General features: G+C 42.7%; 2 protein-coding genes across 6 annotated transcripts in view; one reads left to right on the top strand and one right to left on the bottom strand.

Annotated features, from left to right (window-relative positions):
• The window catches only part of lrp8 (low density lipoprotein receptor-related protein 8, apolipoprotein e receptor), a gene marked incomplete at its 3' end in the record, with an annotated part of 215,155 nt that overhangs the window by 46,384 nt on the left and 141,441 nt on the right, over positions 1-27,330 (top strand). The gene's annotated exons all lie outside the window — the stretch shown is intronic.
• LOC311052433 (phospholipase A-2-activating protein-like) lies at positions 12,052-23,462 on the bottom strand (the record flags this gene model as incomplete). The annotated part of the gene is made up of 2 exons (XM_084067396.1): positions 12,052-12,219; positions 21,318-23,462. The coding sequence occupies 2 exons, from the start codon at positions 23,460-23,462 to the stop codon at positions 12,052-12,054; spliced, it is 2,313 nt and encodes a 770-aa protein (XP_083923522.1).

Genomic DNA, 27,330 nt, shown 5'->3' with positions numbered 1-27,330 from the left:
TTGTATATTATTACTTGTATTGCACAGTGCGTCTTTAAAGCTGCACTATGTAACTTTCCTCTTCTACCCCGGATTTGAACCTGCAGTGCTTTCCTGCGCAAGTGCTGACATTTTTACCATTGAGCTAATGGAGCCTACCTGCTTGCTCAGGGGATACATTTAATCTTGACCATCAGGTCAAAATTTGTGTCAGATCCCATGTGTCTAGGTGAGACATGACCTTTGACATAATCTAAATGACTCAATAAAAGAGCTAGCCTGGTAAACCCTCCCTCCGGAAATCTCATTTCCATTTGATTTCTGGAAGGAGTCTGGTCTGAAACGCCTTTCTCCAATAATCGCTCTGCTCGCCGAGCCGACGAGCCTATCAGCGTCGTCGCTCATTGTTCTGTGATTGACAGCGACAGTTGGCCAATCAGGTGGCGAGTTCGAGTGAGCCCGAATGAACCCGAGTGCAGCCTGAGAGCCGCCGACAAAAGACGAACGGCAGCCATTGTTATTTGTGCGAGTGCCTTCACTTCTTACTTTCGGTTTTAAAACGTTCTCAAACTTCTTTTTTGAGGCACGGAATTTACTATTAACATATCGTTTGGATAGAATTTAGTTGTTTAACTTCATATATGTGGTCAATTAATCATGACAGAGCCTATTTAAAAATATAAATTTAGAGAACCGGCAGGGGCGGGGAGTGACACGCATGTATCCCAATAAGGCAACCTATTTTCGTCATGGCCGTCCCAAAAGTCCCGTTGCGTCACATAGTCTGGAGCTCGTCAAAATGAACTGCTCATTGGCTGAAGGGGAAAAACGATCATTGGTTGAAGGGGTTGTCAGTCAACGGTATTACTCCCGCCCAACTCCAGCCCACAGCGATTATTGCAGAAAGGCGTTTCAGACCAGACTCCTTCCAGAAATCAAATGGAAATGAGATTTCCGGAGGGAGGGTTTACCAGGCTATAAAAGAGCAGGGAGACAAAATAAAACCACCCCAATTGTATAATAGATTGTACTAACATACTCTATTTTATTCATGAGAAAAAAGTGACGTAGTTAGTTATTTTGTTTAAATAAACGAGGCTGTTTCCTTGGAGATTTGTCTCATCCGAGACTTTACCACACAAAATATTCAGTGTAACAATTCCATTTCTCGTTTTCCATTATCCTTGAATGCTACAGTTTGTCTATTATTTACTTCCCAATGTAGCTTTTTTGTGTGACAAAAACCCATTGCAATCAAATGTATTATTCATCTGTGCTTCATAGTACGGCGATTATGAAATTCATTGTAATACCAACTCCGGGTAAATGCATTATTGATGATAACGATGTTGAATTAGCATAAGGTAAAGGCTTGTGCCTGCCTTAAGCACTCACTCTTGCATAACGTTTTAAATATTTTAGCCGGCCGACCCCTGTGCGTTGTAATGAGGAATCTGTTTTTACAAGCTTTTATTTCCTCTAGAGTAAAGAGTAGACCCCCCACCCCCCGGCTGCTTTAGGCTGAACAATTCAATGAGCAAGCTCTTTTCAATATGTTTGCTTTATACTGTATGTGTGCATGTGTATGAGCATGAATATGTGTGAATTACTCCCTATGCATTAGAGGCAGCTGTGTGTACATGGGTACTGTTTGGCCAGTGGTGGACAGTCTAAGTACATTTACTTGAGTACTGTACTTAAGTACCTATTTGGAGTATTTGTTTTTGCTTTTTGCAAGCTAATGACTTCAAGTCTGCAATTTGTTTTAATAGAAATATTGTATTATTATGAATGAACCACTTAAGCCCCATTTCAAGTATAGTTAAAATAGCCGGTCTGCAAGCTCACTTTGTAGATCTGCTATTAAAAAAAACTGCATTTATGAAACTTTCAGAGAATTTCTGAATATGCTACTTAAAAGGGGGAACTCCTGCTCTGCTAAAGTACCATTTGAATTATGTCTTTATTAATGTTTATAATACAGAGTGTCTTCATTCTCAAACTACACACCTACTGTTACTTACCTAGCGTACTACTGTATCCATATAAAAATGGACAGGGAGGCCACACTTGTTACAAGAAGACTGACATTGTTGTGTGGCACTCCGCGTGTACACTTGTGTGATTGAATGGTGTGCAAACCTGCATGCAATCATTTGCGTGTGTAGCTTTGCATTCGTATTGTTATTTTTTATCCCTGCCAGTTTCAGGGTCATTAACCACATGAACCCTAGCGTCTCTATTCTGGGCTTGAACACTCTGTGAAAATAGCTGAACACCCGCCGCTTTCCCTGCTGCAGCAGGAGATGGAGCCAGCAAAAAATCAGTGCAGCAAAGTTGAGAAAAGTTCAACTTTGCTGCTGTCTCTGTGTGGCCATACAGAGCGGCAGCCAACCAGATGCATGCTGTGCTCTGAAGTTGGCGTGAACTAGGCGTACACACTTGACACCAGAGATGGACATCGATCCATTTGGATCCCCTGGTGGTCCGACGTTGAGAACCATGCTCTAGGGGCTGTTAGCAGACTCTTATAATGGTTTTGGGGTGGGTGTGTTGGGGGTGGGGGGCATAATGATTGATATGTGTAATGTCTAGCTCACTGTAGGGTTCCCTGCCTATCAAGCCAGAGACGTTCTCAGATTATTAGCTGTTATCTTGCCACAGCAATCACAGGTTGAAAGATCAGAGCTGTCTACTCATTTGTCTCTCCTCTCTTCCCATCGTTTGTCCTCTGTTCCGAGGGGGGGGGGGGCTCTATTTAGGCGAGCACGTGTACAGTAAAAATCTGGCAGAGGGGAAATGAGGATACCTTATCACATTCTGATCTTGATATGGTACAAATTGCTTTTGCAAGGATGCCTGCAATATGCCACCTGTCTCTCTTCCCTTCCCCACGGAAGGGTCTCCTGATCTACTGACTTTTCATTATTTATGTCTTATCGCCCACTGCCTCTCCTCCTTCTCCTTGTCCTTGTCCCTCTCAACTCCCTTTACCTCTCCCCTTCCCTCCTTCTCTTTCTTCTCCCTCTCTCCTCTCCTCTGCTTTCATATCCTCCTGGGACATCCATAAACAGCGGGCGTATATTGCTGTCGCCGTTCATTTCTTTACCCGTCCATAAAGCACAGTTGACAGGTCGTCCATTTCCCCTCCAGATAATGTTGTCTTTGTTCATTTGTACCTGCGAGACGTGTATATTACCGCCTGTCTCTGCTTTTTTTATTTTTTCTCCCTCTCCCCATGTGCTTATGTCCCGTATCTGAACGATGAGTGTCGAGGCACCGTCACACTAACATAATGGATGTGTTAGCATTCAATCCGGGAACGCATCTGTGTCACCACTTGAACCATTATTTTATACTTTGGCTATTCAAAAATCTCAAACATTTGTGCAAATATTTGAATGTATTTATTTTTAAAGGGACTTTTTTTGACTCAAATCTTTGCGTCTGGGGGTCCCTATTACTAAATATTTTGAGATGGGGCCATCTATCTGAAAATGATTTCTAAATCAGTGGTGCTCAAACTTTTTCATGTCAAGGACCCCCCAAAAGGATATGTGTATTGCCGCAGACCCCCATCTCAAAATATTTTGTTCCAGGCATCCTCCAGAAGCAAAGATTTGAGTAAAAATGTTCCCTTTAAAAATATATTTATAGTAAAATATTTGCACAATTTTTCCACGATAAAAAAAAAAGATTGCAGATCTACAAAGAGTGCCGCGCTATGAGCTTGTATATCTACTATTTTTGAATAGCCAACGAAATATTAAAATTACACATACAGTATGCGTTCCCGGATTGAATGGGTTAAAACAGAGACAGGCATGGAGGGGATGATAGTTGCAGACAAGCTTGGAGGGTGTGAGACAGATGAACATTATAGAAAAACAAGCATTGGCGTGCATGCTTTTGTCTATGCTATCGTCAAGCACATACAGCCTTGCATTTGCCGCTGGTTCACTTCTTGCTCAAGCGTGCCGTGGGCATGGTGCGTGGGCTGGCAGCGTGGAGGTGCTCAACACTGTGAGGTGGTGCAAGGCAGCAGGTGCTGATGGTATTCTCATGGTGTTCTGCTGCCTGTGGTTACCGTTGATGTTTGGCATACTGTACATGGGTCATCAATATGTCCGTACACGGACAAATGTGTCTATGGCAAGACTTGGCCTTGTCCCTGGCAAATTCTAGATTTTGTTTTTACATAACATTATAATGTTCTTATTTTGATCACAAGACCCAGTTACTGAATGTCAGCCTCCAGGTTTTCCTCAGAATATGTATGACACTGATTTACTATGACACTATGGCACATTAGGATTCCACTAGTACAGTGGTTTCTCAAAGCTTTTTATTTTCAAAGACCACCCCAACTCTGAGAGTGTACAAATGGTTCCATTTGTACGCTTTCAGAGTTATAGACCTGTAATGGTCATTCAGGGCTAACTCTTTAAGTGTTTCTGGTAATATTATTGTCCACTCATTTGTATGTCCATGGCAAAAATATAATTTTAACAAAAATGTCCACCACCAGGCACCAGCCAGAGCACTCTCTCTCTCTGCATGGAACAGTGGAGAAAGAAGTACTCAGATTGTTTTTCTTCAGTAAAAGTAGCAACACCACAATATAAAAATACGCTCTAGTCACTAATCGTGATTGATAATCATATTTCCAATATTCAGGAAAATAATTATATATTATTATTATAATAATAATCATTTTAGTCATCATCGAGCAGCCTTGCACACACACACCTGCACACGTGCATGTGCACACTCACTCTCACACAGGAGAGACTGAGTGATGCCTGCTGACAGGCGCCACACTGCTAAGCCAAGGTCAAGGCAGGTGAGCTGCCTCCTGGGCACAAATGATTCCCTGCCTTTTACCTCTGTCTGTCTGTCTGTCTGTCTGTCTGTCTGTCTGTCTGTCTGTGAGCTTTAAAAATATATGTATTCAAAGATTTGCACACATTTTTAAGATTTTTCAGAAATAGCAGATCTACAAGCTCATAGCGCGGCACGAAGTGACACGTTATGAGCTTGTATATCTGCTATTTTTTAATAGCCAAAGTATAAAATATAACTAAAATCTAAAATGACTGAGATGCATTCCCGGATTGAATGGGTTAAATTATAAAAAAATATATATAGTGAAAATAGCAGATCTACAAGCTCACAATGTGTCGTGACGCATTGTGAGCATGTAGATCTGCTATTTTAACAAAGGATAATACAGGGCTTAGTGGTTAATCAAACTAATCGATTTAGTTGATTATAAAACATCTATTAGAATTTGTTTGTAGAAACAAGGTGCAGAAACCAGGCTAAGGAGTAATCTTTGGGTAGCACTCTGTAGCCCTGTGTTCTAAAGCAGGCTGTGGTATCCAGGGCCTTCCATGTGATCCTGTTCCAAAGTGTGCTTGTTGTGTCAAAAGAGGGATGACAACTCCGGTGACTCTTAACTAGTCCTGTGGGACCCAGTGTCCTACTAACCGTCTTCCCACCCACACATACTGAAAACAACACTAGTGTTATGCACACACACACACACACACACACACACACACACACACACACACACACACAGTCCTGTACACTCATGCACAGAAATGGATGCAACCACCATATTCATTGACCATAATGTGGGAGTGAATCTGGTGGCTGCAGCACCTTTGATTTGTGTGTGTGTGTGTGTGTGTGTGTGTGTGTGTTTGTGTGTGTGTGTGTGTGTGTGTGTGTGTGTGTGTGTGTGTGTGTGTGTGTGTGTGTGTGTGTGTGTGTGTGTGTGTGTGTGTGTGTGTGTGTGTGTGTGTGTGTGTGTGTGTGTGTGTGTGTGTGCGTGTGCATGCTTGTATGCAGGTATTCGTGACCAACGAACAATGTGCATGTTTGTTTGTTTGACACATAATCTTCTGTGCCCTCATACATGGACACAGTCCCAATCAAAGCCTATACAGTTCAATTCTAAAATCCCTTGTAACGCAGATCACCAGTTGTACCCGTATCACAATCAACTGTGAGACCTTAATGCTTTTTGCATGTTTCTAATGGACTGTTAGAAAGAAGAGGAAGAACGAGGAAGAAAGTAGACAAAAGCATAGAGATGTATTTTTTATGGACATTTTTAAAAGCAGCCGTCTCTCTGGTTTTCCTGATGGCTTTGAAAGGTTCAAAGCAGTTCAGAAAGATGAGGAATAAAATAGACCAAAGTACTGAGGTGGCCTTGAGATAATAATAATACTACTAATACATTTTATTTTTTAGGACATTTTTAATACATGGTTACAAGGTGTTCCTACTATCTCAATAAAAGCAAGTAAATTATAAAGGGACAACGACCTTCCCCACCTTCCCTCTTTAAAAACACATGTGGTCTCTCTCATTCATCTGGTGCCAGAACAGCCAGAAACGCAACTGGTTCTGATGTTTACTTACATGGCTATGTTTCCAGAGAAACACCTACTGTACATCTGATCTGACTGTGGTTCTACAGTAACTATCTGAATTTCCTGGGGATGGTGGGAGTGTGTGTGTGTGGGGGGGGGCTCAAAGACTTATCCAATAATGCACCTCAACACAGGAATGGCAAAGAGTTCTGGATTACACTTATAATCCCTTCACCTCTGAAATAATTGACATACCACCCAGGCACCCACAGATCATCCCATCACAATGTAGGGAGATTACCCTTCTTACGGGCTCCAAGGAGGGAATCGGGAGGAACATTTGAAATCCTTTAATGAGGGACAGAGTGAAATGAGTCCGGACAGTTTCTCAAACGTCTAGGAAGACTTTCCATTAACCACTTTCACCCTGGCGTCCCTTGGGATTTGCAATTTAGCTATTTTTGGGGAAAAGAAAATAATAATAATAATAATAATGATGATAATGAAGAAATAAAAAATATATAAAAAAGCATTTCTGCTTTATTTCAATTGCGACAGTAAAGGTGGGCAAAGAGCAGGGGAGTCCATGGCACACAATCCGGCCAGTAGAGAGTCGAACTGGGGACCTGGTCGCCCAATCCCACAAAAATTTGGAACTTCGTTTTTATTCCTTTGGTGTTTTCAGCACTCAGTGAACGTTCACTGCTGTCTAGCCAGAAACGGAGAGAAAGTAAATGGGGGGTCGTTGTGATGATGGCTCTGAACCACCAGAGGACCATAATATTTGTACTACTTTGATGCATTTATGCTGTTTAAAGGTGGCTTTAGTACCCTGTCTAGACACAGTTCCTCGCATGACGGATCATAATAGTTGTCGTAAATAGGGTGGAGATTGCCCATCAACATGTTCTCTGTAGCCTGTCTGGAGGAAATCATCAGACAGCAGAACGTTGCATATTAAATGGATAGATGGAGAAGAGCTGAGTGAACGGGGGAGGAGAGAGGGAGCCGCACGCTCACTCTCTGACACACACCCACAAACGCACACAGGGAGGGGAAGCTGTTATGGTGGGCTTCATTCCATCCATTGCCTGGCATCGGTGAGAACAGAAGGCATTGGCATGAACACACACTATCACACATAGTCATTTTATGCGCGTGCGTGTGCATTTGCATGCACGGGCATAAATGCACACATACAGTACTAGCTCACACAAATGCTCCTTGTCCTGCACCCTAATAACCCCCTTCCTATGCAAATCTGCTCACACACAGATTGGACTGCCTGGCCTGGTTCCTGGCTTCACTCACTGTGCAAATTGAAGCCTTAAGGAATCCCATTGTAACTGTCCAGACTGAGAGAGAGAGAGGGGTGTGTGCTTGTGCATGTGTGTGTGTGTGTGTGTGTGAGAGAGAGAGAAAGAGACGGACAGACAGATTGGGGACAGAGAGCAGAAGGGCTTTTTTGGTATGCATAAAGAAAAGTTACTGTGCAGTACTGTATGTGTGCGGTGTGCAATTTCAATAGGGTAGAAGACTGGGATATCAGCGTTCCATTGCCCCGCGCAGCTGATTTCCATTTCTCTCAGCATATGGTGGCTGTGTCCCTCGCGCAACCTCCACTCCAGCAACTCAGCATGCACACGATACAGAGTAGTGGTTTTGTGCTGCTGCTGTAGCAAATACAGTACTGCTGATTCTGACTAAAAGAAGAGGGTTCCCTCTCTGTTGTATGGGCATGGAATGGGATTGTCATTAATCCTAGCATCCCTATTTTGGACATAACATTAACAGGGGAAAATATAGAAAAAATGTTACGGACAATTTTAGAAAATAACAAAAAATATAGTGAATCTGCAAGCTCGTAGGTTTGTAAATCGGTTCATTTCGCTGGGCGAGATCGCCGTGCCACAAAGTAGGAAGGCTCACGTGGGTAACGATCTAGAGGAATTCAATTGTTATAATCATGCAAATTATGCACTGCGGTAGAGGGGGTCTGTAAAAAAGAGACGACAGGAAGGTGATAACATGGATCAGGATTCAATGTCATGCAGCCGTGGTTAAAGGGACTATTTTTAGTCCAATCAACCTCTGAAGTAACTGCAGGAGGGGTGCCTGCATGGAGGAGCTCATGCTAATCACACTCCGTGGGGGAAAGAAGTGCAAGGCGCCACAAAGCAGTGGACACTTACATTGCCGTTAAATCACTAAAGGAAAGCCATTATGACTAATAAAACAGCTGCTGTGGCGTCCTGGTGGCTCAGCAGGCCAAGGCGTTTTACCCAAAGGGCTAGCATCCGGCTTGTAAATTGAGGCTATATAGGAAGTGACAGTTCATATGAATGGCCTGTAGTCTTGCTGTTTCACCCCTGCTGGTGTCAGAAGCAATTAGGCTCTATTCAAGCCGATGGGTTTTTGCCGTGTGTGTGTGTGTGTATATATATATATGTGTGTATATATATGTGTATATACAGTATATATATATGTATATATATATATATGTGTGTATATACAGTATATATATATATGTATATATATATATTTTTTTTGTTTTCTTTTTGTTTACGGTTTATGCCTACTACTAAGACCACTGATCCTATACCAGGAAGCCACTGGGCTTTTTGTGTGTTTGGCACAGTGGGGAATTTAATTCAGGGCCATAACCTTGTCGATTAAGGTGATTAAATGCATTGTGTTGCTTGGTCAGGGTGGTTAAACACGAGGAGATTCATTCATATACACAGCTTTACACAACAACAAGTGTGTTACCATTATAGACCATTTTCACAGTGGATAAAACATTGCATAGATGGTAAATACAGATGAAGGTATATGAATAACATACTAAACGCTTACGATGATAAACTTTCAGACACAATAGGTCTATATAAAACTTTTTTGCTTTCTACACCAAATCTCTTTGCTATTTTCACTGAATCACTTGTTATGACATGCCAAGAAAAGGGACACTAGGGTTCATGTGGTTAATTCTGAACTTGTTTCATTGAGGGCGTTCTCTTTGCCAGCATGAAGTTAACTACTGTAATACAGTTGTTGCTGGCATACACTTTGGCTAGAGCTGTGGTTTTCTGCCTAGCGAGAGAGAGACACTTGGAAAGCAAACCAGCCTCTTCAAAGGAAAGATTAATGGTTAAGGTCTTTTCTCCTTTAGACTCTCTCAACATGTCATCCACATACCCTCTTTTGCACTTGGTTGTTCAAAAGAGGGTATGTATCGGCCGACTGGGCTCGGTGGGGAGTGTGGTTTGAGGAGACCTGAGCCCAGTGAGACACAGGTTGTGGTTAAACAGGATACCGAAAGAAGTGTGGTTATTGATCCCTGTCAGCTTAAATTGAGTGGAAAGAACAACTGCATGTCGAGCTGAGCGAGCTGATCTCTCTTCTCCATCCTGGTGCTGAGGATGGAGAAGTTTTCAGGGGGGGATCCTCACCATGGTCCTCAGCAATCAATAAGCCATTAGCAACCAAATGAACAGGTACCGGTGACGTGTGGCTGGCCAGTGTTCTGTAACCCTCGGTTCACCCCACCCCATCTGACCCCTCAGGTTTGCATTTGCTGATCTTGTACAGATGTGTCCTGTCAGCTTGAACTTGTCTCCCCCCCCCCCCTCTCGGGCTTCTGCTCCGGGATGCACCTCTGCCGATCCGGATTTGCAAACACGGCAGCGAGTCGTGAAATGAGATTTCCCTGCTATCATTACCGAGCCAAGAAGAGAAGGGAACGTCAGTCTCTCTCTCTCTCTCTCAGCGCACGCCTCACTGCTCTATCCCCCCTTTGCCTCCCCCCTGCACTGGCATGTCCAACCATCACTGAGACGGATCGATAGAGCTCAGCATTGTAAAGTCGGAATTATACTTTGTTGCACGCCGGTGTTGCACACCTAAAATACCAGATCTACAAGCTCACAATGCGCCGCACTGCGAATCGTTGTGAGCTTGCAGATTGGCTATTTTCAGTGTGCGACACGAAGCAACAAAGTATATCCAGCCCTTAAGCTGCCTGCCGCCAATACAGGAAATGATGCTGAATGATGTAATGAGATGGGGACATGCTAAGCAGCTAAGGAGGGTGATTTTAGCTAAGCGGTGGTGTGATGTGATTAGCTTAATAAAAAAGCTGTTTGCATATGTTTGTAACAAGGGATCCTTTGATCTTGTTAATGGGCTGGGAGGCAGAGAAAAGCCACGTGAGAGTGTTGCTATCCCTCCTGTGGAACTCCATCCTCTTAGCTGGTTCTGGAGGGTTCAGGGGATTTCCCATATGATCTGACAGTGCTCACTGGAGAAATTGAGCTCCATTGTTTCCACAGTGGAGCCATTGATTCCAATTCTTCAAAACATAAATAAGAATACAGGCTTGTATTGTGTCTGAAGTATTGGTATTTCTGTCAAAGATTGCAATCAATTAATATCATGCATTGTTTTCTTTGTTTGATGCTCCTCATTAACCTAGAGAGCAATCTGATGTTGGCGGCCAACCTTCTAATCTTTTTCACAGATGTAGCTGTGGGCTGTGAGTGAAGGTATATTATATCAGGAGTTGTTTTTGTTTGCCATTCCCTAGTGAATGCTATATAAGATTCTGTTGGATCCTGAAATGAAAGAGCTGAAAATAATTAAATAATAATCTTAACTTGAAATTCTTTTGAAGTCAAATCTCAAGCAATTGACCATCACAACAGTGCATCATCGGCAAAGGTCTTTGAACATTTCATCCTTACCTTGCTTGTCTTTGGGGAGGATGAAAGTAGCATTAAATTGGAATGAAAAAAAGAGCTTGGTATGTTTTGGGGGGTGAAGGGGGGGGTCGGGAATCAGGATAATTTAACAGTGTTCACCACATTGCCCATATATGCCAGAGGGCATGTTTTGACATCAAAGGGCCAACTGTCAGCCTTGGAGGGTTGCTAGTGAGCATACTGTGAATTGAAGGACTTCCATGGTCTGATCTAGGGTTCACTGACTGTTACAATTGGAAACGGTCTTCTGGCCAGCAATGTGTTATTGCTAGTTATCTGAATCAGTACCAAGGGCCCAGCTTCCTGCTTTGAAATTGACTCGAATAAGGAAGAGAGTTCAAGTGACAGTTCATTAGAATGGCCTGTAGTTTCGCTGTAAAATAATTTATCTCAACGCAAGCGGATGGGTTTTTGACAAACTTTAGACTTGATTTTCTTACCTTGATAAACATTGTCATAAATACTATATGCTTCCAGTCGCTAGTTTAAAGTCTTCTTTCAATCATCATGATATGCGTTTTGGTAAATTATGGTCCCATATATTTTAAAATTGACGATAAAGTAGGCTATGCTCTAGGAGGGGCAGTATGATTTGATTGACTAGCTACCCAACCAATACTGGTCTGGTGGCATTCTGCAGGACATGACGTGATATGCCGCGATATTGAAAGATGGCGGATTTGAAATTCCTGAACAATCGGCTTCATTTACGGTCTGTAGAAACCAATGGTGTCGCTTCGTCCATTCTTTTTATACAGTCTATGATCAGTACACACATTGCATTACACAAAAACCTTGCCCGTTTGATATCTTAGATATCATCTTGTCAAGGCTCTTATTCAGTTTTGGGTTATGTAGGGCAAGAAATAAAGAACACATCTTGTATACCAATTCCTGAGGGAGGGTGCATTTGGCAGAATGTGTCCTTTTCAGCTGTCGTTAGAGGTTGTTGTTCCCAAGGCCAGTACCGTGCCTTTGTTAGGGGGCATCCTGCTGCTCTTGCAGATTTCCAGGCCCTGAGCCTGGTACCATGCCAGCCACACCACGCTGTTTCCTGTGACCTGGGTACGTTCGCCTGGTGTGCCACCTGCCTTCGTCTGTGTATGATCATGGGGTCTGTGTTACTATACAATCAACAGGAGATTTGGAGCCGTTTGTGGTCACATACTGTTGATTGGATGCGATGCCATTCATTTAGGATTCAACCCAATTTTTATGATATTGTACTTATTATTATTACTATTATTATTATACCATTATTTGACTTTTTTGAAGTGTTGGCAATTATACAGCCAATGTGTCGTGAATGTTTGACCATGTTCATGCTGGCATCCATATTTTGGGCATGTTATTATATGCAAAAGGTTTTCAAAAAGCATCTCTCTTGCCATGAGCATTACTTATTGGATTACAGTATATGGTATACAGTGTTTGCACACCACAGACTTATATGCTGTTTAAAATCCCAGTACGAACGCAGTCTCATCTACTGGGGATTCTGTGTGACAGAAGTGAGAACATTACAAACGGTACTCACACGTTAATGCACCCTTATTAGCAACAAAGGGACAATAGAGCAGCAGTGCTCCCCAAACGGTCCAGATGTGTCTTGGGATTTTGTGACAACTATACATTGCTGTATACAACTAGCGGTATACAAAAAGTGTTTTTATAAAAAAAGTACAATTCTTTTTTTATTGTACTTTTGTGCAGTCATTTACCAATACAGAGGCATATTCTATACCCTAAAAAATATTGTTTAACTACTTTTAAATTATATTGTGGGCATAGGCACAAATATATATTTCTAATTTCTTTAAAATTGTAATGAAATACATCAAATATAGTATTTTTGGAAGCGTCATTTCTACTATAATAGTAGAAACTATAATGGTGTGGAGAATTACAGCACACAATGTGAGGGAATGGACACCAATAAAACCAAACAGATCACAACTTAATTCTTGGTTTTACCCGTGCATATATGTGACTTATACGTAGCTAATGTATAATGAAAGATAGGAAGACAGGCATTGCCTGAAGGGGAAAAGAGCGGGGATGTCAGGAGAAATATTGGGCAAACATTAAATAAATGGCAGACTTGACCATCAAAGAGAGAAGATATGAGTGGAGCTCTCCACATGAATAATAGAATAAAAATACCTCTGATACATAAATATTTTTTTTGCATTTATAAAACCCCTTCAATCAAGCATACCTCAGGCAAATGTCTTATTTGTAAAGGGAATACTTAGTGAGTGTAAGGGCTGTCAAATGATGGTTCGATAGTTGAAAGCTATTCCAATCATTGATAAAAAGACAAAAATGAAGCGTCTCTTCATCACAGATAAAAGTATATGTCTTCCTTTCAAGTATAGGCTTATTGGTTGAGCTAAAAAATCCTACCCAAGGTGTTACATCGCAATTCTTTTTCCGCTATTTTCGATTATTTTATTGTTTTATATAATTGTGAAAATGTTTCAACAGATGAATTTATAAAGACTAGGCCAGTCCCCGTTGGGAATGATGCAAGTCGAGAACGATGCAAGTTGGAAATGCATGCCCCACCTGCTTATGCAATACCCGTGGTACCCGTTCATTTTAACAGCTGACATAAAAATCATAATGCAATGGGAAGTGTAACTGCCAAATATAAAATATATTTCATATGTTTACGCATTTTTGCTGAAGAAAATGGGACTCGGACTCCTGTTAGCTTCCCTTTTGGAGTAGTTACTTACCTTCCAGCTTTTTTACTCACTCAAACACACCTTTGTTTTTCTAACTGTCTTCCTCTCTCTCTCTCTGCCTCTGTATCTCTCTCTCTCTCTCTCTCGCTCTCTTTGTCTGACAAACTCCCAGGAAGACGAGGCTTCTCTTATTGTCACAGCGTCCTGTGACTGTGCTCCTCTCTGTCACTCACTTGGGAGGAACATGCTTTAGTTGTCAAGAGATAGAAAGGATTTTAAAAGCAAAACTATTCAGGAATCCGGAATTGAACTGAACCTCCTTCTGTCTGTCAGCTTTAGCTGATGCTAAACATTAATGCATGTGTTAGATTTATGCATACCGAACTATCCAGGTTTCGTCTTACATCAGCTCAGTGTGAAAGCCACTCCACAGACGATACCAACACCTCCATTATTCTCCCTGCGGCGCTTCTTAGCCTATAAAAGCCTCAGAACTCTATGTGAAATGGCCATAGAAATGCCTTCTCGCTTCCACTATTTTCTCGTCCGTGATGCTGAGTCGCCGCAGGTTGAAGTTTCTCACTTATCATGGCTCATATATTCTAGTCTTCATTTATTCTCTGGTTTTATTCAGACGAGGAATAGCGATGTTTCTTTATGGTGCCCAACAGGATATGAGCTAGCTTGCCTTTCTTGGATAAACTGCAGTCTACCTCCCAGTCTCAATCAGACGTAATGAGAACATTGTCTCCCGGCACTGTGGAGGAGCACGGCTTATCTCCGCTTTCACCATTAAGGCTGCTTATCGCCCCAGGAGCTGCCCGCTATCATTAGCACCTCCTCACAGCCACATCAAGTTTTACTGTTTTACTGTATTGCCTTTCTCTGTTTCCCTTTCTCTACCCCTCTAGTCTTTTCATCTCAAATCTATCACTTTCCATGTGTCTCATTTGCTTCGCTCGCTTGGTTATCTCGTTTGGTCTGCTTTTTCCCTCTTTTTCTCCCTCTCTTGTTACTTTCACTTTCCCTTGATTTCTTTCCCAATCTACGGTATCGTCCCACATCATGCATCCCACGTTTTTGCATACACATGATCAAGCGTAATATCTATGCCAGCTAATTCCATCCGTAGTCCGCAAAACATACAGCAAAACACTCAATTGCAATCACAGAGGTATATCAAAAAAAACATTTAAGAAAGCCTAACTAGAGTATAACTACTCTAAAGTGGTCACATGTCTGGTTATTTTTTTAAAAACATTGTTTTAGTTGTCCTTTGAAAGTTGTAAGGGTGGGGCTTTCCCTCATTGTGACTGGGAGACGGTTCCAATTTCAGCATCCTTTGATGGAGAGGACATTTTGTCACAGTCACCTCTGTTGTCTGACCTAGTGCCACGTCCAGTGTCTCTTCTTCTGGGACAATACAATTTAGTTTTCTGTGTAAAAACTACATTTGAATTGGAACGGTGCACTCAGAGTGTTTATCTCTATGCCTTATATGTCCCAAGGTCATACTTACTGCCATGAAACAGTAGCACAATATGTGATTACTTGTACTGTACAGTACATCATCTCTAGTCTACTGTTTTCCTCCCCCTCTCTCTCATACACATTCATTGTCTGCCTTTCGCCATCTTTGTCTCAGATTTCTGTCATCCAATTTCCTCTAAAGTCTGGTTGTGAATTCCTTGTTGATGGAGAGTTATTATACTCACTTGACATTTTCTTAGGTGCAAGGCTATTAGAAGCAGAGTAAATGAAAGTCTACTATCGACTATCAAGCTTCACTGTCTCGATTTTACATGGATTGAGGACTGACCTTATTCTTACTTTGCACTTTTGCAAGAACAACACTTTTGCATTGGAGATAGTTTCAGTGCAAATATATATGTTCAGGTGTATTTATATAGACTAGAGTTTCGGGCCGCTACCCTCACACCTACGTCGCACCGCCGATCCGACCGATATGTCATAGTCATAGTGGCAGAGTACCCGTCTGTATGTGTCCCTTTTGTGCCCATATGGAGATATCTTTCTGTCTACCAGTGTCCCTTTTATGCCCATATATGGAGATCTCTGTATCTGTCAGTCCTTGTCCTTTGTATGCCCATGTATGAAGATCCCTGGTGTCATCAGTATATCACCATTTATTGGAATGTCCAAGGGAATATTGATTGGATCGGCGGTTCTAGACAACTGGATATCCGAACTACTCAACGGCAGGCACCACACTCCCTCGGTCGGTCACATATATGCAGCGGTCACAGCAGTCGGATCTGCAGCTCTGGACAACTGAATCTCTGTATCTATCAATCTTTGGCCCTTTTATGCCCATATATGGAGATCACTGATGTCATTAGAACATATTGTTCATATTTGGGTGTAGCTGCATTGGGAACTCCTTATATGGTTATGGCTGAGTCATAGTGACATGAGTGTGACGTCAGAGGTTCGCCGCCAATTTCAATATAGGATGCTTAGGACAGGAATGATCCAAACATGACAAACAATGTGACCTTTAAGGCTCTTTGCAGCTTTTACTTTCTTTTATTTCATAGCTTTTGCTGTTGTTTAGACATCTTTCAGTTAATGTACACTCTCCCCACCCCTAATTTTGCCTCTTGAAAATGAAAATGAAAATGTTGCTATTTTTTCCCTCTTCCTTTCATTTGCCCCAATGTCAGAAATGTTGGTCAGTTCTAAACCACCTTGGATTATTTGGGTGCAAGGAGCAGCACAGACTCTGCCGCTTGCAGGACTTTTAGACAGTTCCTTTTATCCCATTGGGTGAGAGATCAACAGAAAGAAAAGCACCTGGGTAGAGTCCGAGATTCGTTACCATCTCCCCCCACTGTGTCATCTTGCTCATCCGATCGGCAGATAATTGGATAGTTCCTCATCCATAGGATCTCTGTTGACCCTTTCACAAAGGATTTTTGATTTTTTTTGCTGTGCTCATGACCCCCCCCCCCCCTCTTACGCTTTTACGTTGTCAAAGCAATTGTGAAGTAAAAAACAAAATAATACATGTATGGACAGTTAAAGCAATAAGCCTACTAGAATAAAGAAATGTGTAAACATATAACCTAATAACCTAAATAATAGCTTTGTAACCTTGCAACCAAATATAGTAGGTTAACTTAAAACTACAAACAGACAAATTGTGCTTTTGCTGTTTAAAATACAGATAAGTAATGGTCACTTAAAAATGCGGAATCTCGTTCTTTCTATGTACAGTAGTTTTATGTGCTGAGATCAGTACGGTGCTGAAAGTACAAGAATACTTGACATCTAACTACATTAGATGTCATTTTCCTGTCACAACAGCTCTCGAATCTTGCTGCTGTGTTTGCACATTGCTGTATTACACCCAGCAGATATGGGAGTTTTTTGTTATTAGTCATGTTTTTAAACTCCTTTTGGGTGTTAATAATCTGTGGAAAGTATGTGTGTCTGATGTCTTGGTTACAGCTGACAGGTAGTTAGAAGGTGCAGCTGGATTTCCACCTCATTTTGAGTGCAGTGGGTCTTCTCTTGGGAGAAAGGTTTACCTGTGGCAGCCTCCCTCGATGGCGAGGCTGTGTTCACTGAGTGCTCTGTACATTGTCAAGGATTTCCTTAGGTTAGGCTACCTCTGTCTCTCTCCCAGTCCCTTCCTTTTGCCGGCATTGACACTGGTAATGGTTTCCTTATTGCCAGAGGCAAGTAAAAAAGAATATTCTCCATCTCTGTCTCTCTCTGTCTCTGACAGACAAACATGCAGCAGCTTCCCAATCATACACTGTCAGATGAGACAGCAAAATCAACTGCACGGGTTATAACAGAGCATGAATTCATTGCTTGCCAGTTGCACATGTTTATATATACGGTATATATACTAGATTTTCAGGCCGCCAAGCAGCCTGAAAGTCTATTTGCGCTGATCAGGGCAATATGTCATGGGTTGAGTTGGCCAATCAAGATGATACGTTTGTGATGCCCACCCACAGTCCGCCGTCCATCCACCCGTGTGTGTGTGTGTGTGTGTGTGTGTGTGTGTGTGTGTGTGTGTGTGTGTGTGTGTGTGTGTGTGTGTGTGTGTGTGTGTGTGTGTGTGTGTGTGTGTGTGTGTGTGTGTGTGGGACACAGTATATCAACATGCCAACACTCTTTAAAATGTGAGTAGTATTTTAAGTAAGCTTTAAAGTAGTACCTGGATCATTCTCTTTGTCTAGTTAAGGTAAATGCACAACCCAAACCTATGACAAAGTGTAATTTGACTGGAATAAAACTTCATTTGTCCGGTTGGCATCAAAGAACCAATACTTGCATCTTGTCATTTTATTCAAATGTGCTGTCATTGCAATTTCCAATAAGTGGGTCACAAGTTTATACCATGTTTCTGTTCTGATGATGACAATTATTTTAAGATTAAGAATATGTTGAACTAATGTTTTACCAAAATCTAATTACACACCATTTATTTTGCTCTCCTGTAAAGTGTGCAGCTGCAGGAAGACCATCTGTTTGCTGCTCTGGTCAAATACATGAATACACTGAATACAGTTACTGTAACATGTCTTTGTATATATCTGCACAGAATATTTGGTATTGTAAAATGGTTTAAAAAGTAATTAATGGCAATCTCAGTCAGGTTAAGGAGTGTTCTAGATAGAATATTATATTAACTAAAAGACATCTACATAGATACATACATACCGTAGATTGGGTTTCTTAAACCTTCCCCACCTATCCACAAGTTTCCTGGGGCATTATGGTTATCACTTCCTGTCGATTTGATTAGGTATCAGGGATTAAATCGACAGGAAGTGATGCCCATAATGCCCTAGGAAACTTGTGGATAAGACACAAATAAAGCAACACTGGGACTTATGAAAACACAATACCAGTCTTGTCACTTGGAGGCTCACAAAATGCTCCCCCTTTTTGTCTGGCGACCCTCGTTTTAAGACGCACTGATCTAGAAAAACCCTTTACAGACAAAGAATAGAGATGCCTTTGGGAGGCGCCTTCAGGGGTTATGCTCGTAACTTTTGCCTTGGGCTTTTGTTCAGCATCAGCCATTACTGCCCAGTCATGGCCCTGGCTAGCTTTTGAAGCAACATCCCTTACGCCTTGTATTTGGCTTGCCTGCCAAAGAGAAGTTTGCGTGTGTGTGTGTGTGTGTGTGTGTGTGTGTGTGTGTGTGTGTGTGTGTGTGTGTGTGTGTGTGTGTGTGTGTTAGGGGGATGTCTGTCTAAGTGATGGGGAGGAGGTCTTTATGGAGTCTTAAGGCCCATGCTAGGGACAGAAGAGGGGACAACATTAATCTGAGAGTTCAAGCCTATAGTTGTCACCCTTTTTGGGGTGGGATTGGCTGGAGGGGGTTGACTTAGGGAGGCTGACTTAAAGGCCCTGAGTCTGAACAATGGCTACCCTGTGTTGTGGGAAAAGGCAGGGAGTTCACAGTTCAACCCACCGCATACTTTGACGTTCACAGCTTCCCCTGCTTTTCTTCCTCCTTCTTTCTGTTCCCATCACTTGGTAGGCAGCTCCATGTATTCTGTCTCTCCTCTGCCACCGCACAACTCTTAACTTACCATTTCTCGCTCTGCTCTGTTCCCCATTTTATTCTCTATAGCCGGGCCATGTGCAAATGTTTCCCTCATATCCAGCCAGCTCCATCTCCTCTGCTCCTTTGCCGTTACAACAACTTTGTTTCTCCTCTTGGGGTAAAACCACATCCATATTGTCGATTTCGGGGGGTAAACCTACAGTATGTCCAAAATCATTACTTTTCAGGAAATGGAAAATAACCTGTGCTCCAATTGATCCAACGGAGTTATGATTTAGTCACAACGATGTTGTTGATACTTTTTCATTGGTTAAATATTCATAAAACCAACCCACAGACTTAACCACTATTTTGTCCCTGTTTGGGGCATGTGATTATAGGCAAACATTTTCAAAAAAGTTCAAATATAGCAGATCGAAGCTCTCAGCGTGTCACATTGCAATATGGTGTGAGCTTGTTAGATCGGCTATTTGAGAGGGAGGGAGGAGAGAGAGAGAGAGAGAGAGAGAGAGAGAGAGAGAGAGAGAGAGAGAGAGAGAGAGAGAGAGAGAGAGAGAGAGAGAGAGAGAGAGAGAGAGAGAGAGAGAGAGAGAGAGAGAGAGAGAGAGAGAGAGAGAGAGAGAGAGAGAGAGAGAGAGAGAGAGAGAGAGAGAGAGAGAGAGAGAGAGAGAGAGAGAGAGAGAAGGAAATAACGCAAAAAGAGGTGAGGAAGGGGGAGAGGGAGAAGAATAAAGGAGGAGAGATCACCTCCAGACTGCTAGGTGGGGATTATTCTCCCTTCCGTTAAATCAAAATTCCATTTCTGTTCCGTCTTCACTTGGTTTTGACCGTGGTCCCCGCCTTCTCTCTCTGTAATACAATTAAGATCCATAAGCTTTTCCCAGGAATAAAGGGGGATGAAAGGGGGATTGTTCCATGCTTCACTGATGTTGGGAAAAGCTGTGTGTGTGTGTGTGTGCGCGCGTTGGGTTGCTGCATTTGCATGTGTGTGCAAGAAAAGGAGAGGAAGGGAGGAAATGACAGACAGGCTTGTCCCCCTCTACTCAATCTTTCTTTCTCTCTATTTTCTCTCACTACAAAATAAAGGTACACTCACTCACCCACAAACATGTCACTTCCATTCACATGCCATTGTGTGCCATGGCGTTGCTGCGAGTGTTGTGTTCTTTTGAGAATCTAGTTTGTTTTATATTTGGATGAGTGGGCTGCTGTTCTCTGACTTACTACGTAAATATATACTTCCGACAAAGTCTAACTTTTGTTAGATTGTTTGTCGCAAAGCAGCGGTGTGATTTCTTGCTTGGGTTTTTCCAGTTAGCTGAACAGACAGTGTGATATTGTTGTGCCCCAGTGCTGCCGTGATGCCGTGGTAATTGAAAGTGAATGAGAGTGGCCGGGTCTAATGTGCCAGCCTCATTCAGTTCTATTGGAGGAGAGGGTTTGAAGGTGGCAGACTCATATGGCACTTTGCCCTATTTTACAATCGGAAGATGTCAATCTCTTACAAAGATTGTTTCCACCATGAAGCCAACAACCTACCACTTTGACATTGTTAACACCACTTGCCCTCATGCAGTATGTCTTTTACATAGCTGGTTTCAGCATACCCTTTATTATTAACAGCTACCTGGCCACTGGGGTACCGTTCCAAGCTGCCTTAAGCATGCAGTTGGTCTAGCCCCTCCTGAAAAAGGCAGTTTTAAGGATTATTGTTGACTAATTGTACTATTGTATGTTCTAAATGACTTGCTCCAATCTTCCAACTCCAGCTGACTGCGCCATCCTACTTTTTCCTAACCTGCGGTGTAACCTAGCCCTAAACCTAACCCCCCCATTTGATAGAATGTTTATCTCTGGGACCCCCAATAATCAACGCTATAAAATCCTCAGTGTTGTAGCTGAGACTGTACAAATTGAACCAAATGAAACCAAAGATCTACAGTATACTAACAGTATACTCCATTTTGGTAGATAACCCCTCCTTGGATGCCTTGGGTCTGACAGCCTTCTTAGCTGGAACTCTCTTGGCTGCTGCAGACTTCTTAGTTACTTTTTTCTTGGGACCCTTGATGGTGACCTTCTTTGGGCTTTCAATTACTAATTTCTTGGCAACTACAGGTCCTCCACCTGTAAAGGAATCCACCACATCTCCAGGAGCACCTGTAATCGTGCTTGACCGTGGGGTGTACTGATCAGAGCCTGTGAAGGGATCACCTGTCAAGCCTGCCTGGTTGTCAGATGAGCCAGGGATATAGTGACCGGGGTCACCAATGCCATGTTGGGCCCGTTCGATTACAAGACCTCTGGTGTTCTCTATGATGAAGTAGGCAACTTGGTCCAGCAACATTGGACTGAGGTTGTTCTTCTTCAGAAAGTGATATGCTGTCAGCCAAGGGTCTTCTGCCATATTATATGGGAGCTTCATGGAAGGCCCGCCGTCGTTCATGTCAACAGTGAAGACAAAGTCATACTTCCTCCCCTCGTACATAACAATATTGGACGTCTGCTGGTTTGAGCCTTCAACCACATCTCCAATCTTAATCCAGCAATTGTCACTGATGGTCCACTGGTATGCCTCCACCGTCTGTCCATATTTAATCAGCTGTGTCTGGCCATCGTGATTTCCAGGCTCATTAAGGTGTTCCCTCTGAGGTAAGTCTTCCAGTTGGATGTCTCCGAAGTTCCCTTTCTTTAAGTCGATAGTGGCTTTGGAGAGTTCATCCTCGAAGGCTTGCATCTCCTGTGGACTGGCCATGCGGTCCTCATTCTCTGTAAACACGCGAATGATGCCATCACTAGCACCGACAGCTATGTCACCGTTGGGCAGGATACAGCAACACCAAACTGACTGAGCAGACAGGCGAATGGTCTGGGAGCATTCCCCTTTACACCATATTCTCAGTGTTCCGTCCTGTCCTGTGCTTACAAAGTCTTGGCTGTTGGGGAAGACGGCCATGCTGTAGATGTAGTTTGTATGGCCAAGATAGACCTGTACGCATTCTCCAGTCATGAGCCACCTCCTTACACTGGCATCATTGCCACAAGACAAGAACTGAGTGTTGCTGATCACTGCTAGTCCCCTTACACAATCTTCATGACCTGTAAATACCCTCATACAGTGGCCGGCTTTCCAAAGCTTGATCGTCTTATCTACCGATCCAGACAGTATGAGGCCTTGTTCGGGTAGAATGATCACCGCCAACACTGCGGCAGAATGACCCTGCAACGTCGTCACACACTTGTCTTTGACCCAGACTTTAGCTGTTGTGTCACAAGAGCCACTAAGTAACATAAACTTCCTCCTCCTGGAAGGGATTGCTGCCAGAGTGCAAACTGTATTCTTGTGGCCCTTGAGGGTGAACAGGGGTTGTGGTCTGTCCTGTGTGAAAACGCAAATATTATTATCACTTCCACCTGTGGCAATAAGCCCTTTTGAATAGGTCTTGTTAGGTGGGATGAAACATACACATGATACAAAATTTGAATGGCCAGACATGCAGTGCACCTCTCTGAAACCTTTTTCTGGGCAAAACCTTTTCCTTAAGTTGGGTACCCAGAGCCTTCCGGTCCGGTCTCTAGAGACTGACACAAAGGCTCCATTTGGAAAGACCGTTGTTGCAAGTCCCCTAACGTCCATCTCATGTCCTTCGATAGAGCATCGGAGTTTGTATGAGTTAGAAACTCCATCCGAGGTCTGTCTGAAGCCAGCTGAGTATGCACCAACTCCTGTACAGGGATCTGCGATATCTCTAGGAGCACCTGTAGCCATGCCTGACCATGACTTGTACTGACTAGAGCCTGTGAAGGGATCGGCTATCAAGCTTGGCCTGTTGTCAGATGAGCCAGGGCTATAGAGACCAGACCCAGTGAGGTCACCAGTGCCAGTTTGGGATGGTTCCAGCTCAAGTCCTTTGGTGTTTTCTATGATGAAGTTGGCAATTTCGTCCAAGCACATAGGGCTGAGGTTGTTCTTCTGCAAAAAGTAATGTGCTGTGAGCCAGGGGTCTTCTGCCACATTATAAGGGATCTTTATAGAGGGCCCTCCCTCATTCAGATCAATGGTGAAGACAAAGTCACACTCGTTCCCCTCGTACATCGTGCACCCACATTAATACCACGAAAACAGAACGGTTTGTCAGATTAACCTTGCAATCAACGCATATCTTTGTCTGTAGCCACTTTTATACTGTGATGCCTTTTTCATCCCGCTGATATCACTATGACTCAGCCTTATCCATATATGGAGTTCTCACTACAGCTACGCCCAAATATGGTATATGTTGTCTAACTGTGTCAGCATGATGTCAGACTCAGGTGGCTCCATATACAGAGCTCCACGTCAACCATGCCCATATATAGAATTCCGGGTTCCGGCGATTTGTGTGTCCGAATATGGAGTACATGAGGTCACTCACTCTTAACCTCTTGAGTAACCATGGTGATTTAACGTGGTTTACCCTAGATGACATGAAATCCTCTCGAACAATGAGCATCCTGAATTTGGCACTGTAGGTATTGTAGGACATTGTATCTTAGAAGACCTTCTTGAGTGTTTCCTCATTTTGAATCGGTTGAGTCGTCCTTCGTCGATGTTGCCCTAGCAACTGCATACCTACACCCTAGCAACCAGCTGTTTTACCAATATGGCCATGTTCTGGACCACCTATTCGGAGAGATATGCTCATATATGGGCATACCCATATATGGGCATATACTGATGACGTCAGGAATCTCCATGTTTGGGCATAAAAGGAACACAGACAGACAGACAGACAGACATACAAACAGATAGAGATCTCCATATATGGGCATAAAAGGAACACAGGCAGACAGACACAGAGATCTCAATATCTGGGCATAAAAGGTTGGGCACCGGTCAAGTAGATACATAACAAGTCATGTACATGTCCATATTTGGGCCTAATCCGGTGTCTGTATATGCGGTGTCCGTATTTGGACATAATCCGGGCACACAAACATACCCACCCCCCGACACACAGACTATATAAACTTAAGCTTTATATAGAAGACGAGCTGACAACGTGTCACCTAGCGAGTAGCAACGCATCAACACCTTGTTGTCTTACAATTGGTACCCGTTGTCGGAGTACTTGGAGGCCAGTCTATGATGTCTGTGGTGTTTGTGTCTGTCTACATACTCATTGCCCGGCATTGCGCCAGCAAAATAGGCACACACACACACACACACACACACACACACACACACACACACACACACACACACACACACACACACACACACACACAGACACACACGCAGAGAGAGAGAGAGAGAGAGAGAGAGAGAGAGAGAGACATAGGCAGCTAGACTCCTACAGGGTCACATCATAAAAATGTCTTCTTAAAACATACCCTATGTGTGTGTGTGTATATATATATATATATATATATATATATATATATATATATATATATATATATATATATATGAATGTAACACTCTGGCCACAGTCTGCTTTGTCCACCTTCCTTCCTTCCTTCTGGCATTATCCATTTTTCTTCCAGGCCATCGGCCATGTCTGATTATGCTGATTATTGCTTACAGAGGCTCTTAAAAATCTTTAAATGGCTTGTACACAAAGAAAGAAGTACTGTACGTAAAGTTCTTTTTAGGGTGTCCTTAAATCACTCTCCTCACTATGTAGTATGTACCGTAGACAGAATGTCTGTGACTGAACATCAACTTCAGTGTTTACTCTTAAGGTCACAATTTAAGTTAGGATCTTAACAAATCATGTGCATCATCATCTTTTATAAGGCTGCGTGGGGATGAAGATGACATGGTCTGTTTACACCTGGGAACCACACAGAGGAGATTTGATTAAGGATGCGATCGAATTTTCTTCTCTTCTCTTCTCTGTGGATTCTCTCCTGCATCCGACTCTTTGCCAGCATTGTTGGTTGTTGTCATATGCTTTCTGCAACAGCGTGGGCAGCGCCAAAGCAGCGATACGGTGCCATTGAGACCATAATTGGCTTTTCACTGAAGCAATTTCTGCTGATGCAATTGAGCCAGTGTGTGGCGTAAAGGTTAGAGCATTATTAGGCCCCACACGAATGGAAGAATGCCGACGCGTTGAGACAGATGACAAAGCCAATCTCTTCTCTCTACCAAATCACTGGGGAGTGTTTCTGGAAGCAGAAGTTTTGCACATCAAACTTAGACATTTACCATTTACCATTTACATTTAGATTGTTTGGTTATGTGGACTTTTTGAATGTATAATTGGAAAGTGCAATATTGAGTACACTGGCTGCACTTAAAAGCGAATCTAAGTAGACATGTGCATGTGTACTCACATGCAAGAGAAAACAAACAAAATACCGATAGTAAATGGTAAATGGTGCATTTATATAGCATTTTTATCCAAAGCGCTTTACATAGACCGTGCATTACATTCACCCATTCACACACACACCGATGACGGAGGAAACCATGCAAGGCACCACCAACCCGCTCATCGTGAGAAATTAGGGGTTCAGTGTCTTGCTCAAGGGCACTTCGACACTAACTCTGGGGGAGCCCGGGATCGAACTGGAAACCTCACGGCTTCCATCCGGCCGCTCTATCGGCCACTCTGCCCCTGAGCCACCGCAGCCCCGAGAGTACACACATGCATACATGCATGCCATAATTTAGTCCACACACAAAATACTGAGAGCACACACATGCATGGCATAATTTTGTCCACAATGTGTTCCTCGCAGGACACCCTCCCACATCACCATGGTCCCACAACTTCACCATTATTACTGCATTTCCCTCCTTCATGGTAAATGTTCAATAATTCAAACCCTGGTTCCGCTCTGTGTTTCTTCCCTCAACTCCTTTGTGTGTGATTGTGCGGCGCTATGCTCAGCTCTCTGCTAGCAAGCTATGGAACTTACGGCTACCCTCTTGAGTGCCTTTGGTTGTAGTGAAAGAAATCAACTGTGGCACAGCTGTAAATTATTCCCCTGGAGGGCTAAAGGGTGGAAGGAGCTACATCCCACATTCCCACTCCTGTCTGCCATGCCTTCCTCAGATCCCAGTCGCCTCCTATGGGCCCTCTTATCCGTCAGGGCTGAAAGGGCCCAATGGTGCCAATGACATGGCCGAAATAAGAGGTTCTTTACTACTGTGCAGGCAAAGGTAGGCTTGAGAGGTAATTTAACTCTGAAAGAAACCCTCCACTCAGAAGGAAAAGACAGGGAGACAGAGCGCTTTACTTTATAATCGTTAAACTGAGGCAGGGGATGGAGGGTGGAGATTTAGTGACGAGAGCACATCTGTACAGTAGGGGCTGCATGACAAACATTGTGTAATTGTAATTGTGTGTGACGAATTGTGGTTAATAGTATTAGAATGAATTACCTATTGTGTGGTGCCAAGTGCATGTAGACCTATGCACAACCAAAAACATCAAAAAGTCAACATAAATATATATATTTTTAACTTGACCATGGTCTTCATTGCAGCATCACAAAGCAAAACTATATTCAACGATAAATTAGATTGATTGATTGATTGAAAATACTTTATTAACAAGTTTGTTATCAATACAGGTAGTACAGTCATGGGTTGTGCTAAAGAGATAACGCAAAAAAAAGCCCCAGTGGGATGGATTGTGGTCCATTTTACTCAATTTAGATTTAACTGAATTAGATTACATTTATTTTTCATATTTTGCGACCATTGGCAAGTAGCATATTGCAATGTGTTGAATTGGAATATTGATTAATATTATATTAAGTTTGTGCCTCCCTACTGTATGGTGCCTCTTATATCCATCATATTAGATGGATGATGGATTAAGTAATGACAAGGTTAGTGGTTGGTATTTTCTTTTTTGACTGTTTCGGGATAGTATAAGCAAGTATTTTACTTTATGTGAAACCTGCACTGCACCACAGTAGGATAGCTTAACTTAAAATATTCTGAAGGCAGACAAGCAAATGAAGCA

This window comes from Gymnoscopelus microlampas (genome assembly GCF_963454915.1).
Source record: "Gymnoscopelus microlampas genome assembly, chromosome: 9".
In the NCBI taxonomy this organism is placed as follows: Eukaryota; Metazoa; Chordata; class Actinopteri; order Myctophiformes; family Myctophidae; genus Gymnoscopelus; species Gymnoscopelus microlampas.
Note: the sequence above shows the minus strand (reverse complement) of the source record. Positions and strands in the feature narration are given on the sequence as shown.